Source organism: Miniopterus natalensis, chromosome 17 (assembly GCF_054644295.1).
Source record: "Miniopterus natalensis isolate mMinNat1 chromosome 17, mMinNat1.hap1, whole genome shotgun sequence".
Taxonomy (NCBI): domain Eukaryota; kingdom Metazoa; phylum Chordata; class Mammalia; order Chiroptera; family Miniopteridae; genus Miniopterus; species Miniopterus natalensis.
Genome location: NC_142097.1, coordinates 13298136 through 13313369, shown reverse-complemented (window position 1 = coordinate 13313369; position 15234 = coordinate 13298136). Strand labels below are relative to the sequence as shown.

The window sequence follows — 15234 nt, the reverse complement described above, 5'->3', positions numbered from 1 at the left end:
GAGCCCCCGTCCCACTGTGTCCTCACAGGCAGGGACGAGAAATTGTTCTCTCTCTATTTCTTCCTCTCTTGTAATGCACAGTCCTGTAGGATTAGGGCCCCATCCTAATTTAACCTTAATTCCCTACTGAAGACCCTATCTCTACATACAGTCACAGTGGGATTAGAGTTTCGACATACGAATTTGGTGGGACACAATTCAGTCCCGGTCATGGATAACAAACATTTGAAGTATATGCAAACTTATGTGAACATCAAATACATGCGTGTTAAAATAATATTTTAATTTTCAACCATTATATTGTCAAAAATTAGAAGAATTTATTTATAGTAGCCACTGGTGACAGAGGTGCAGGCAACAAGCAGGTTCACTGACCAATGGACTACAAAAATAGTGCAATTTTTTTTGTAAGCTAAGAGAAAATATTTATCAAAAATCTAAATTTTTATTTTATTCCACTAGGGAAAATTATGAATTAGAACTTATTTTATGGAAATTCTTGCAAGATAAGAGAAACACATCATTAAAGAGTACTCTTTACATTATTGATCATAATTGCAGTAAATCTAGAAACAATCTAAAAATCAAAAGGAGCATGGTTAAGTAAATTATGGTTAATTCCTAAATTAACACTAGGCAGTCATTAAAATGGATAAGTTTTTAGGATTTGACAGGTAAAAAAGTCTACCATGTGAACAAAAAACATGACATAACACACTCCTATTGATATGAGATATACAATATGTTTATATTATATAAATGTGTTCATATTGATATAAAAATTTATAAACATGTCTATATATGTATAAAAATCAAGACAGCAAGCAGCAAATTCTTAACAGTGATTCTTCTGGAAAATTACATGATTAAGGATAAGAGCAGATGGGGTGAAGGTTTTGACTAATTTTCCATTGGTAAAATTTGTTTTGTTTTTGTTTTTATAAACATAATTTCTAATGAAAAATTTAAAATCAATAGATATTTTCATTTTAGAAAAAAAAAAAAAAAGAAGGTATCCAAAAGGAAATATAAAGTTTCCACTGTTCAATACCCTAGAATCTTGCAGTGTAGGCAGGGTACTGGAAATCAGCATCTCAAATTGTACTGACCTACGTCTGAATTCGTGTGTGGGATCCGTGTAAGAAGAGGTTGGGGGGGCTGTTTCAGGGGAAGCAGGACAGGAGGCTGTACTAATTCTTGGAACTAGGCTGTGACTGTCCATATTCCAGTTCAGAGAGAATTTTTGTTGGTGTATTTGGGGGGGGCCGGGCAGAAAATGAACAAAAGGCTGCCTGTAGGACCAGTCTCCCAGAGTTTCCTGGGTTCTACCTCCATGTGCAGTGGGAAGGACAAAGTGGCAATGAGCCAAGGGTTCTGGTCTACAGCACCTGCACACCCATTGTTATGGAGAGCCTCCTAGGGAACAAGAAGTCTCACTCCTAGCAAAAGTCATCAGGCTCAAGGATCTAAGAAAGGCAAAGACCAGTCGCTGTGGTTCTACCCTCCTGAGACACCTTTCATGCAAGAGATCGCTTCCCCATGAGCACTTTATGCAGGGCGCCCTGCACGTCAGGGTTCCGGAGGCTGTAGATGATGGGGTTCAGCATGGGGCTGATGACAGTGTTGAGGATCCCAATCCCCTTGTCCTTGTCTGAAGCCTCCACTGAGCCCATCCTCATGTAGCTGAAGACACCGGTCCCATAAAAGATGCCAACCACAGTGAGGTGGGAGCCACACGTGGAGAAGGCCTTCTTCCTGCCCTCAGCAGAGCGGATTCGTAGAACTGCAGCTGCCACATGGATGTATGAAGTGACAATAAGAATCACAGGTGCCCCTGCCATGAGGATACCCAGACCAAAGAGCAGCAGCTCATTGAGTTGGGTGCTGGAGCAAGAGAGCTGGAAGAGCTGTGGGAGGTCACAGTAGAAGTGATTGATCACATTGGGACCACAGAAGTTGAGCGTGGATATGGCCACAGTGTGGGTCAATGCGTTGGTGAAGGCACAGGCCCAGGACGCAGCCACCAATATCCTCTGGACCATCTGGCTCATGCGGGTGCTGTAAGTGAGGGGCCGGCAGATGGCCAGGTAGCGGTCATAGGCCATGGCGGTCAACAGGAAGCAGTCTGTCCCAGCCAACTGATGGAAGAAGAAAAGCTGTGTGAGGCAGGCCCCATAGGGAACGGCACGCTTGTGGGACAGGAGCCGACTCAACATTGAAGGAACAGTGACAGTGACACATCCAACGTCCAGCACTGAGAGGTTCCCCAGGAAGAAGTACATGGGGGTGTGGAGTTTGGGCTCCCCCAAGATGGCAGCCAGGATGCTGAGGTTGCCCCCGACTGTGGCCAGGTAGGCAAAGAGGAAAAGCACAAAGACAAGTGGCCACAGCTCCGGTGTCTCCACCAGGCCCAGCAGGATGAACTCGGTAACGGCTGTTCCATTGGCCCCAGATTCTGGCTCCATGAGTACCTGTAAGAAGGCATCTCATAGTGGAAAGGAGCAGTCTTCCCAATTTGGTAAATTCTCATGTGTCTTAGTGGTTATTTTCCCACACCTGAGGCCACACCTCACTCATTAACCGTCTCTCTGTCTTCACTTCAGTCTTTACCCAGCTTCTAGGGGAGCTGGCTGGTGCCGCAACTACCTTGGACTCCCCCCACCTTGTCATGAAAGGTGTATAAATTCTTATTTCCTTTGTTCCCTAGAATCAGGGAATCAGGTCCTCCCACCAACAACCTATATGAGGAGATTTGCGGGGGGAGGCGGGGGGCGAATAATGCTAAAAGTAAAAATGAACAGATAGTAAAATAAAAAGGAATTGAAGAATTGATCATAAGTTCTTTATTTTTCTTTCTTTTTTTTTTTAATCCTCACTGGAGGATTTTTTTTTTCCATTGCTTTTCAGAAAGAGTGGTAGGGAGAGAAGGAGAGAGAGAGAAACATTGATGGGAGAGAGACACATCGATTGGTTGCCTCCTGCGCAAGCTTCAACCAGGGCCGGGAATACAGCCTGCAACTGAGGTATGTCCCCTTGGCCAGAATCGAACCCGGGACCCTTCAGTCCGCAGGCTGATGGCTAACCACTGAGCCAAACTGGCTAGGGCAATTATAAGTCCTTTCAAAAATATTACAAAGGAATAAATACCTAGAAAATATCTGATCAAGAAAAATGTAAAAATAAGCAACACTAGGAATTGCAAAGGTGGTGTAACTACAGGCCAAAAATAAATCAAATAATAATGGAATGCTATTTGCTCCTATATTTGGACAATCAAGTCAAAGATAGTTCCCACACCACATGAGCTAGTTACAAGTGAAAAAAATAGAAAAAATAGTGTCAGTTATGTACTTCCGTGTATAGGCTCCAGGCTCACATACTTCTGATGCCAATTATGTTAAACTATCAATGGAAATAAAATTATCATGTACCAAACTTTATTTACTTAGAAAAAATGAAAGCTTTCCAACTCATTTTTTAAAGTTAGCAGAACTGAATACTAAAATGTAATAATAATAGCCGAAAAAGAAATCATTCTACATTACCCTCACTGATAATATGTACACAAAAATCTGAAGTACAATAAATGAAACCCACCATTATATAATAGATTTAATAGGAAAGAGGTGGTGATTTAATATTAGTAAATCTATTTTTTATATTATAGCATACTAATTGGCTTTAAAAGAGGACAATTTTCTAAAAGGCAATTCATAAATGTCTACACACATTTCTGATGTAGAGAAAAAAGAAAAAAGAAAGGAAAGCAAGAAGGAATGGTCTCTGTTACTTCAAGTATTTCCATTATTCTAAAGGTTTAACCGAAGAGAAATAAAATATTTAAATAATAGAAATGAGAATGAAAGGAGTAATTTGGAAACAATGCTCTACATAGAAAACGGAAGACAGGAAAAATAAAAAGGGGAAAACTCTTAGAATTATTAAGATATTAGCAAGTTCAATTTCTAAAATTACATACAAGTCAAGAGACACCTTCTATGCCAACAAGAATCAGCTATAAAACCCAAAAGTCCCAATTGTAAGGTAAATTTCATAATATAAAATTGAAGGTAAAGCTGGAAGTAAATTTATACCTGAATTATATATGCAGATTCCTAGAAAAAAATGGCCCAGTTCCACTGACTGGTAGGAATATGAGAGATTTTTAATTCCTTCCCCCCGCCCCCACTTTTCTTTTGCTTTCAAATGATCTAGAATGAATCAGATTACTTTATAATAATAAATATATACTGTAATGTTCTGTTTCTTCCAGATTACAGAGATCTTTAAAGGCTAGCAATAGTAGCTCAGTGGCTCGTCTCTGTCATGTTTCCAGCAAGTTCAAGGTGCTGCTAGCCAGCAGATTGAGTAAAGGTTTAGAGTGCTATATGAATCCCAATTTGCCTCACTGCTTAATGAAGAAATAACATTTGCTCCATTGTGCTTCCTTAAAAAAAAAATCTACTTGTAACAAAACAGCCAAATTACTTACCAGTTTCTGCCCAAATTAATGTATGCCCTATTTGTCAGTTGAAGCTTGTGGCCTGTTTTCTTCTCTATGTGCATGCTTTAGCAGAAGATGGGGTTTTAAGACTATGTGTACTTTTTACATATTAAATTGATTTCTTTGACTTTTTTCTCTCTTTTTGATGGATTTTTAAAAATATAGTGTGGTACATTTACACAATGGAATACTATGCGACCATAAAAGGGACGAAACTCTTACCTTTTACAACAGAGTGGATGGACCTGGAGACTTTTCTAACTGAGAAACCTATTCCCTGCTCTTTGTGGCTGTGCCTTGCAAACCGCACACTCTCTTGTTCACAGACAGACCTGTCGTAGTAGCTTGTGAACAAGCAGGCTCTTTGGATAGGTAGGTCACGGTTACAAACAGCACCTGCCTCACTTCATTCTGCTTTTCAGTCCACTCTGCGGCTCTCCTCTTTCACCTATCCTGTGAGAACCTTTCCTCTGATATGTCTGTTTGATTCAGTTTTTCTAAATCTGCCACCAAATATCAGAGAACTGTAGGTTCCTAAAGGTGTTTCTCAGGCACCAAAAGTCTGCCTTCCAGCCCTCTGATTTCATTTTCCCAAAGATTGCCCCACACAAATGAGCCTGCTTTCCATGCTTCTTCAATGTTGCATCTCATGGACTTCTGCTGTCGATGGCAGGCTACAGTCTCACCCACCCCTGCCTTTGTGACCTCCCCTCCACCATCATCACTCTTTCTTGCTATTCTCTCAAAACAGAACCTGGGTCTTTCTCATGTTACAAGTTTTTCTGAAAATTATAGATAGTGCATAAAAAATGACAAATATAGAAAAATATAAAAGTTTAGGGTACCTTGCAAAGTCCTTGTCATGAATATCCTCTAGCCCTGTCTGGACAGTCCCTGGACCACTCCAATGGCCTCTGGCTGCCTTCTTCCATCCCCTGATCTCCTGGCCAGCAACTGAATCCTCTAGACCCTAGAGATGTCCACTTTTCTATAAAGGTTGGTTTTACATATACAAATAAGGCAGAGAAGCCACTGCATACTTTCAGGGAGAGTTGGTGGAAGCCTCAATTCCAGAATCCAAATTAGATCCCCATGTTGCATGACTGTCAGTTTTAGGGGATGCTGCATAGAGGATTCCAGGGTGAGTGAGAAATTTGATGCCGTGTCTCCTAAAATCTCTGAAATCTATGATTCTTGTGTCACCCTCTGGGTCTAATTATGGATCTAGGCTCATTCAATAAATACTATGTTCATTGACATCAGTGAGAGCAAAACAGCTCCCACACATATTAAATAATTAAAGAATAATTAAACTACCTCCCAATTGCTCTCTCAAATCCATTTTAACTTGAGTTATAAGGTTTCACACTCTTTTGATTTCATACCTCCTTATCTTTGCTCCAACTGTTTATTTTATCTGGAATGTTCTTTCGCTAACTACAAGTGCTCAAATCCTTTAAGATTTAACTAAAATGTTTCTCTTCTATAAAAGTGGTCCTGGTCCTTCTCCCTATCAAACTCCTCTCCCTTAAACTGCAGGACTTTATTTGTATTTTTCATAGTACTATCTTTGCTAACCTCTCTAGAGCACCCCACTACTCTTTTACCCACTCTAAGTGGCTTCTGGACAGATTTATGCCTGACCCAACTCTGCATTCTCAAAGTTCATCATCACACTTTGTACATAGTAGGTGCTCAATATTTCTGAAATAAATAAATGGATGAACTTGGCAACTAAGACCATAGATGAACAAGTTTTCAGTGAAAGGGGGTATCAGATTGAGCTATAGGGGTTGGGAAAGGTTTTCTGGATGAGCTGGCATTTATGCAAGACAATGAAAGAGTGAAATGTTTTAAGGGAGGTGTAAGTCAGAGTAAAAGACACAGAAGTATTGCTGTAGGACTCTCTGCTCCCTTTGTCTAGATGGGGTATCAAGAATAACTAAGACAGTAGCTAAAACAATCCATTCACTGACGTATGTCGTTTCTTGAAACCAGCCCCCCAAAATTTGACAGCTAGGAAGGGATAGCCTCTATGAATAAATGAGGCTAGGCAAGAAGAGGACACCCACAGAGATGTCATGTAACCCCTATTCTGTCTTGGTGAAGCTTGCTTATCACCACCAAGACTCTAGGATGACCACTGGTCTATCATCTAAGAAGTCCATCTTAAACAAAATCACTGTGGTGACCTTAACTGAAGAGGTTCTCCTAGATTACCATTCAGGTGTCCAGAATGAGCTCCAGGCTGCCTTTACCGAGTGTTCATGGCTCCTCGATCTGACATTCTAATTAAATACTTCTGATGACAAAGAATCTATCAGGACCTCTGATGTAGGGTCTGGCCCAAGGTTGCTACCTAAGGAATGGGTTCAGCAGGAAGGTTGAATTTGATGAATGCCCTCATATGCACTCTGATAAAAACAGAAAGTATTCATCCAAGAATGAGAGGTGTTGGCAAAGTGGTCTGGCATAGGAAGGTCCCAGATCTTTCCCTCACTTGATATGTTACTCCAAGCAAGACCCCTTTTCCCTACTGAATCCTGTGTGAAATAAGAGGTTTGACTCACTTTGTAGCAACTCAAGTTCCTTCTCTATTATTAGGGAGCTGAAGGGAGACCTTGAAGATTACTCACCTTGTTACAGGTACAGAGCCAGAGAGGTTCCTGGTGAAGGAAGGGGAAAGGAGTGCGGTGCTGTGCTGTGTGGGCCCAAGCCCCAGGAAGCTAGGAAGGGCCATATGTAAGAAAATATGTGAAAGAGAGATGAGATCATCTCTGTTGTGAGGCTCTACCAACTGCAGTGCCATCACCTGGGGACCTCAAAAATTAGCTCTCCCAGGAAAGGTTGGGGGTTTGGGGAACCACAGACCTAGAAACTACCCAGCCCTTAATGAACCCAGTAATGATGCTTCACAACTTTGTGATACTTTTGATTTACTCAAAACGGCCTTACATCCAGCTTTATTCCACTTCTCATACTGGTTCCATGGGGGTGACTAGGGAGTGTTATTAATCTCATTTATCTCACAAGAACAGCACAGCCCAGACTGAGTATTTTGGTCTCCCAAATTCCTGGCCAAAAGAAGGGCTCTGAGCATACAGCAGTTGACCCCCTGCCTTGACGTGGAGATGAGAGGAGGCACTAGAAAGGAGGCAAAGGAAAGAAGCCTTTTCCAAACTCAGTTTCCTAATGAGTCCTCAGGAATGCAATACCTTCTGTCTCAGGACCTTGTTAGTGGGGGCCACTGGGGTTGCATCTTTGTAGGGTGGCATCCCATAGTGATTCTGGAAGTAACAGTGGAAGAACTGGATTGTGTTAGAAGGGGCCATGAGGTCCCCAGGGATATCATCCCCCACTCTGATTTTTTAGGCCAGGCCCTTAGAAGTTGAGGGTCCTAATGATGAGATTAGTTAACAGAGAATAGAGCGAGGTTATCTAGCACTCCCTCACTGTTCTACTCCTTGTTCAACCAGAGACTACTCACCAAATACAAACAGAGACTTTGCATTTCCTCAGCTGTAGGACCCCAACTCCTCATACTTTGCCGAGGCAGCCTGGTGTGATATGAAAAGCGTGGGCACCGTATATAGTCAGACTCACTTTTCAATTATTAAGGTGTGACTCAAGGCCAGATGCTGAACTCCTCTGGACTTCAGTTTCCTCATCTGTGAAATGAGAACATCTCTGACCACACAAGGTTGGTCTGAAAATTAAATATAAATATGCTTACAGTTCTTGGGAGGGGATCAACAAATATTTTTTCATTGATTGATTTTTTAAAGAGAAAGAAAGAGAGAAACATCAATATGTTGTCCCACTTATTTATGCATTCATTGGTTGATTCTTGTATGTGGGGGAGATTTAGTAACTGGCCTGATGTTATACATCTAGAACGTAGCAGAGCTGGAACTCAAACCTCATCAGGTGGTTTTAACAATTTTCTATACAACTTTCTGTCATCTTTTCTTCCAACTGCTTCAAAAAAAACCGTTACCACATCATACACCCCTGTGACTGTCTCTCCCGTGCTCTGATGTTGGTGCCAGTCCTTTCCAGCCCTTTCATGGTCAGTTGTAGGTGCCTATAAGATAAGCACCTATAAGATATTAGGCAACGGGGAGAGAGTTAGTGGGAACTTTTCCACCTTCAGATGCTTGCCGCCCATCTTACAATGTGCCCAGTGTCCGTCAAGCAGTGGATGAGCCTGGGGTTCCACGTCTAAGTCATGCTCATTCTGCTCATTCCCCAGGCACCCTCCACTGACCAACAGTTTTACTGTCTCACTAAGCTGCTCCATCAGGTGAGCTACTAAATCTCTCTGAGCCCCACAAGACATCATAACACATTTTAAAGGTATAGTAATTAAAAACATGTCATATTTTAGTGAAATTAGAGAAATAAACCAAAAGAACAAAGTAGAGGAAATAATATGTAGAAATTTGATATGTAACGTAGGTAGCCAACAGAACAGTAGGAAAAAGACAGGCCTTTCAGTAGCAATGCTGGGACAATCAGGTACCCACAGAGAAAAAAATAACCCTAAATGCCTTTCTCACTCCGTGCACAAAAATCAGTTTCAGGTGGATGAGATACTTACATTGAAGAGAAAAATTGTAAAATCTTTAAAATAGTCTATGGAATATCTTCACGATCTTCTAGGAGCTCAATCATTCTTAAGTCAAAAAAGCTGACTGAATAACTATTTGAACTTTACCATATGTTTGAAATTTTTTACAATAAAATGTTAGGGGGAAACAGTCTACTTTGCTATCACATATACCAGTCTTCATAATCTTTGAAACCACTTCTAGGAATCTGTTCTAAGTATAGAAAAGCTCTACGCCTAAGGGGAAATTTTAAGTAACTTACCAATAAGGGAATTATCAAGATAACTTTATATTCACCATCTCTTTATTAAATCTCTCTCTTCTTTGAAATCAGTGTGAATTGGAGGTGGGACTACCGGGGAATGGCACCAGAAGATAAGCTTCTCTCTGATATTCTATGCATTGTCTTTAGACTTGGGCGTATCAACTCTCTCCACCCTCTTCCAGGAGGCTCTACCATCCCTCGTGGAAGCTGACTTCATCAGGACTCTCCAATCACTGCCATATTTGTTTCAGTTCTAGGTGAGGTAACTTTCATTCTCAAGCTGAGAACCACCACATGTGCAGCATTTATTTTGTTATATACTGTCTTTATGTATTTGTTAGATGTATATATTGTTAGTGTTTTATGTATTAAATGCACTCAGAATAAAACTAATAGGGGAAAGTATTATTCATCAAAGATAAAATAATTTTTTAAAAAGAGATTTTTTTTCAGTTCTGAGCCTTGTAGTAAGGTCATCCTGTTGAGTAAAATCTGTATCACAATCATCTGTAAGTAAATGACATAACCGTCATTGTCGTCAGCATCTTCCTCCTCGCAAGTCCTAATATAAATTAAATGGTAAAAACTCAAGCAGTTGCTTCCTTTCCACTAGTTGATCTTGATTACATGAGAGCTTTGAATTGCCATGTGTTTCTATAATAGATCTTTCTTCTTTCCCTTCACAGTTAACTGAGTTAAAATACCTCTGTTAACAAGCAAGTCACCAGACCTTGAAGCCAGTTAAAACTCACATCAAAATAAAGATATAGTCAAAGGATATGGAGAATATAGGTGGAGATATGAAGAGTACATGTTTCCTCTGCCCCCGAAAAAGATAAATAATTAAGTAGTTTGCACTTTCGTCATGATGTAAGAATCTAGTCTTGAGAATGTAGAGGACTGATGGCTGAGACAAGACCCTTGCACAAATTGGGGGTAAAAACTACTCAGCACATAGGACAAGAATCAGAGATGCAGAGACTTGGTTGCATTATTATTTATAATAGTGAAAAACTGGAAACTAAATACCCAATGGTTAAGTAAATTTTGGCATAGGCAAATGATAGAATGTTAGAAAGTCATTATCAAATTTTGAAGACTAATATAACCACATGGAGCTCAAAATATACAGATAGTTTTTAAAAGCTGGAAATAAAAATTGAGTATCACCAGCATGCATTGCCCTTCGACCGCTATGGGAGTATAGAGGAAGAACACCCAGACGGAGGGGCTCATGGACAGTCTCCTGGGAGAGAGAAGACCTGAGATGGATCTTCAAGGATGGAGTTTCCTGGGTTAACAGGGTGTGAGAAAAGGAGGCTTTCCAGGGAGGGAACACAACCTTTTTTTATGTCAGGAGGGGAATGTGCAATAATGGGTTCCATTTGGGCTCTGTGACCTAGAGGTTCCCTTCCATGGACAGCTGTCAACAGTGATCCCAATTCATCTTAATTCTCTGCCAACTCCTCCTTGGCCTATGAGAGCCTTGAGCCACTATGAGCCTCCTCAATTGATCCTGCAAGGACCTTCTCCTTAACTTGCTAATGAGAGCCAGTGGGAAATTGTTAAAGGTTGTATTTGATGCCCAAAGCTGATTTCAGGAGTTAGAAAAGTAGAGTGGACCCTGGTCTAGAAGGTATTTCAGACCTTGACCTTCCTTTATGGTGTTAGGGCATGAGGCTGGAAGACATTTAGGGTCAGGATGCTAAAGGGCCTGGGTTACACGGTGGGAGCAGAGAAAAGGCTAAGCATTTGTTTGAGACTAGAAGAGAAGTTGGGTTCAAGGACGGTTCAAGTAAGCCGTGATGGAAGATGTGAGGGGACCCTGTGAGGTGATGGATAGGACACTGCTCCAGGAATGAGACAGGAGCAGATCCTACCCCAGGGTCCACCCTCCTTTCAGCCCCACGCTGCAGGCAAGGCTAGCAAGTCATGAGTCCCTACTCTTCCCCTCCCATAATAATAGGCTGGACTAGGCCAGAAACCCAAAGTCCCAACTTCATCCCCAGCACTGTGCGACCTTTTCTGCACTTGAAGACTTCCTGAGATTCATCTTAACTCTGTGAAATGCTGATAAGAGTGCAGGTTCATAGTAAGTGCTCAAAAACATTTTTGCCAAATAACTGAATGTTGCCATATTCATGAGGAACGGCAACACTTTGGAAACACTTTGAAAAAGTCCAAAACATGTTAAAGGTATTTGACAGACATCATTATGTCTGCGACAAAAGCAGGTGTTCATCAGGCTCTGGCTCCCCCTGGAAGGTGCTAATTTCTGAGGCCTCTCGGGGTAACAGTGAAACAGAGGAAAATCCCAATGTGAAAATGATGTCAGCTGAGTTGTTTGTCTCTTTGACTCTCTGCCCTTATAAGCTATCTCCTCTGAGGGGGAGGCCTCTGGGCTGCCAAAACTTTCTCTCCTCTTTGCCCAAGAAGTGCTCATCCTCTTGACTGGGTGAGTGCCATCTCACTGCACGTGCTCAACCTGGTTTCCTTACAAGTGAAGTTCATCCTCTGAGCTCTGGAATGGCTTCTCTCTTGTCCTGAAAAGATCCAGTGAGACATCGGGGCTTGAATGTCAGGGTTAGAGAGGGGAAGGAGTCAGTGATGACTCAAGTTTTAAACTTTACTAACTGGGAGGGTAGCAAGGCTGTTACCCAATAGTTACGTCAAGAGTAGATTGAGAATGAAGGCCAGTTTGGTCTGGAGAGACTGAGTTTGGAGTGGTGGTCAGAACAACATGTCCCTACAGAACAAGCCGGACCATTAGATGGTGGTTGACCTGTTATGGACTTGAGGACTTTATTCTCAACATTAATCATCAGGAAATGTCTTCCTCTGCTCATGCCTCTGGCCCCTTGGAGAGCTCCAAGTGCAGCCTTTTTCTGTTCAGGGCAGATCCCATATGAGTGATTAAAATATCCATTTCTCAGGCAGAGGTTGAGGCAGATCACTATGTATTTAATCAGCGTGACCACTTCGGAGCTGGGGAAAGGAAAGCATTGTCTAAGTGACTGCGTGTGGGCAGGCCACGGCACTGTAACAGACTTCAGACTTACCTGGTCATCAGGTCCCTGATAGTGTGTGTGTTGATGATGTGCTGTTAGGACAAGGAGAGTGTGAGCAAGAAGGTAAGTGATGGTGCAACCGAAGGCACGAGGGGATTCAGAGTCTGGGCACCTGCTTATCCAGCTGTGAGAAGCTCAACTGTGCATCCACCACACACACCTGGGAGCTTAAGCCTGGAAACTCTCACCCTACTCAAAAGCTCTTTTAAAAATTTTTTTATTTAGTAAAGGGCCAGTATTTTTGGAACCCAAATTTCCCAGATGCTATATGGAGAAACACAGTGTAATCTTAGTATTTAGAAAATCTTACGAAGGTTGCTAGTCACCAGCTATGGAGATGCCCTCAATGATATCTCCTCACTTAATTTCACTGTTTTCATTTCATTGCATTTTACTTTTTTTTCTGAAAAGTCCAGAGCAAGTCTCATGGCTTCACAAGTTAATCTCTTAATAGTCTGGGCAATGGAACATCTCGGTGCTGCCGACCACATGTGTATGTGGAGACGGCAGGGGCACAGGTTGAGGGGAACATGCCTTCCCCTCCCCTTCCTCTGAATCCTCCATTTCATTCTCTGGATCTTGGGCACCCAAATTATGGCCACGCCACCATTTAAAGGCTTGGAATTCTCTTCTTGGAACTTCGGTGTCAGGAAAATAATCTTTCCCTTTACATTTCAGATGTTACATATGTTCCCCTTTAATGTCAGTCCATCTCTCTATCTCTGCTTGAGTCTGTTCAGTTCCACTGTTCTTACCGATTGTCATATTTATTGTCTTTTCTTACTATGTCTCAGTCTAACTTTTTCCCATTAAATTTTATGTGTCCTTACATCCTGGCCCTCTCCTGGACATGGCTACATGTGGTGGTTGCTATCAAGACCTCATTCTCTGCTTACCACCACTGGCACCTTTTCGCTTTCCTCAGTTCTACTGCTGGTGGAAGAGAGCCATGGATCTGGGAGCCTCAGGAAATGACTCAGTCGTCACTGAGTTTGTCCTGCTGGGCCTAACAGAGACTCCAGCTCTGCAGCTGATCCTCTTTGTCATCTTCCTTCTCGCTTATGTAGTTACTGTTGGTGGCAATTTCAGCATCCTGGCTGCCATCCTCATTGAACCCAAACTCCACACGCCCATGTACTTCTTCCTGGGAAACTTGTCCTTGCTGGATGTCGGGTGCATCAGTGTCACTGTCCCTGCCATGCTGAGGCGCTTCCTATCCAGTGAGAAAAGCATTCCCTATGGGGCCTGCCTCTCGCAGCTTTTCTTCTTCCACCTCCTGGCCGGGGTGGACTGCTTCCTGCTGACGGTCATGGCCTATGACCGCTACCTGGCCATCTGCCAGCCCCTCACCTACAGCACCCGCATGAGCTGGGGACTCCAGCAAGCCCTGGCAGGCATGTCATGTGCCTTTTCCTTCACCAACGCGCTGACCCAAACTGTTGCTTTATCTACTCTTAAGTTCTGTGGCCCCAATGTGATCAATCACTTCTACTGTGACCTCCCACAGCTCTTCCAGCTCTCCTGCTCCAGCACCCAGCTCAATGAACAATTGCTCTTTGTAGCAGCAGCCTTCATGGGTGTGGCCCCTTTGGTTCTCATCACGGTGTCCTATGCACACGTGGTAGCTGCAGTCCTGAGAATCCGCTCTGCCGAGGGCAGGAAGAAGGCCTTCTCCACATGTGGCTCCCACCTCACTGTGGTTGGCATCTTCTATGGGACAGGCGTCTTCAGCTACATGCGGCTGGGCTCAGTGGAAGCTTCGGACAAAGACAAGGGGATTGGGATCCTCAACACTGTCATCAGCCCCATGCTGAACCCCGTCATCTACAGCCTCCGGAACCCTGATGTGCAGGGAGCTCTTCGGCAGGTGCTCCTGAGGAGACCACCCCTCAAGTGACACCCCTTCCTTTGGCCTTAAATAATGTTATGGCTCCACTTACTGCTTCCATGAGGTACTGTGATTAGTGCAAGTGGATGTGGGTATGATGAAATGGGATCAGAGACTGGCTTAGGAAGGAAAGTTCAATAAAAATGGGCATAGCTATCACTTACATCATGATTACTACAGGCATTGTTCTAAGTGACTGACATCTGTCAACTCATTCGATCATCACAATAACCCTTTGAAGTACATGCAGATTTACAAATTACAGATTAGGAAATGGAATCTCATTGCTCAGAGAGGCTAGGTAACTTGCCCAGAGTCACACAGCTAATGAAGGTCAGAGGTGGGGTTTGAACCTAAGCAGGCTACCTCTTTAACCGCAGCCTCTCAAAAGAAGTAAATCATTTCCAGGAGGAAGGGGTACACGCAAGGTGGAATGAGGGGTATGGGCAAGGAAGAGAAAACAAAGGAAAAGGAGATCCTTGTAATAGGAAAATGAAGATTTAAGCCCTGGCCGGTGTTGCTCAGTGGTTAGAGCGCTGGCCCGTGCACTGAAGGGTTTTGGGTTAGATTCCTGGACAAGTGCATGTACCTGGGTTGCAGGTTCGATCCCTGGCCCCCATCAGGGCTCGTTCGGGAGGCGACCAATAGATGTGTTTCTCTGACATGGATGTTTCTCTCTCTCTCTCCCCTTCCCTCCCCCCTTCCTTCCACTCTCTGAAAATCAATGGAAAAAATATCCTTGGGTGAGAATTAACCAAAAAAACCAAAACTATTTAAATAAAATGAAATATGAATTAAAAAGTTTTTGTTCCTTTAACAAATTTAGAGTTTATTCCAAAGCAGCTGGTAGAGGTTGAGGGAATTGCTGGATGCCAATTTTCAACAAATACACCAACAGA

The 15234-nt window shown here is 42.7% G+C and overlaps 2 protein-coding genes across 2 annotated transcripts; one reads left to right on the top strand and one right to left on the bottom strand.

Moving 5' to 3' along the window:
- Positions 1–1517: 1517 nt before the first annotated feature.
- On the bottom strand, positions 1518–2471 carry LOC107527994 (olfactory receptor 3A1-like). Its single transcript, XM_087826543.1, has one exon. It carries the CDS (start codon positions 2463–2465, stop codon positions 1518–1520), a length of 948 nt encoding a protein of 315 aa, XP_087682669.1. The 5' UTR covers positions 2466–2471.
- A 10925-nt stretch (positions 2472–13396) lies between these two features.
- LOC107527971 (putative olfactory receptor 3A4) lies at positions 13397–14344 on the top strand. The gene has a single exon (XM_016200876.2). The coding sequence runs from the start codon at positions 13397–13399 to the stop codon at positions 14342–14344; it is 948 nt and encodes a 315-aa protein (XP_016056362.1).
- Positions 14345–15234: the final 890 nt, after the last annotated feature.

What these genes read in the sequence shown, in the direction of transcription:
- LOC107527994 (XM_087826543.1), bottom strand. Translation starts at nt 2,465, where the DNA reads ATGGAGCCAGAATCTGGGGCCAATGGAACAGCCGTTACCGAGTTCATC.
- LOC107527971 (XM_016200876.2), top strand. Translation starts at nt 13,397, where the DNA reads ATGGATCTGGGAGCCTCAGGAAATGACTCAGTCGTCACTGAGTTTGTC.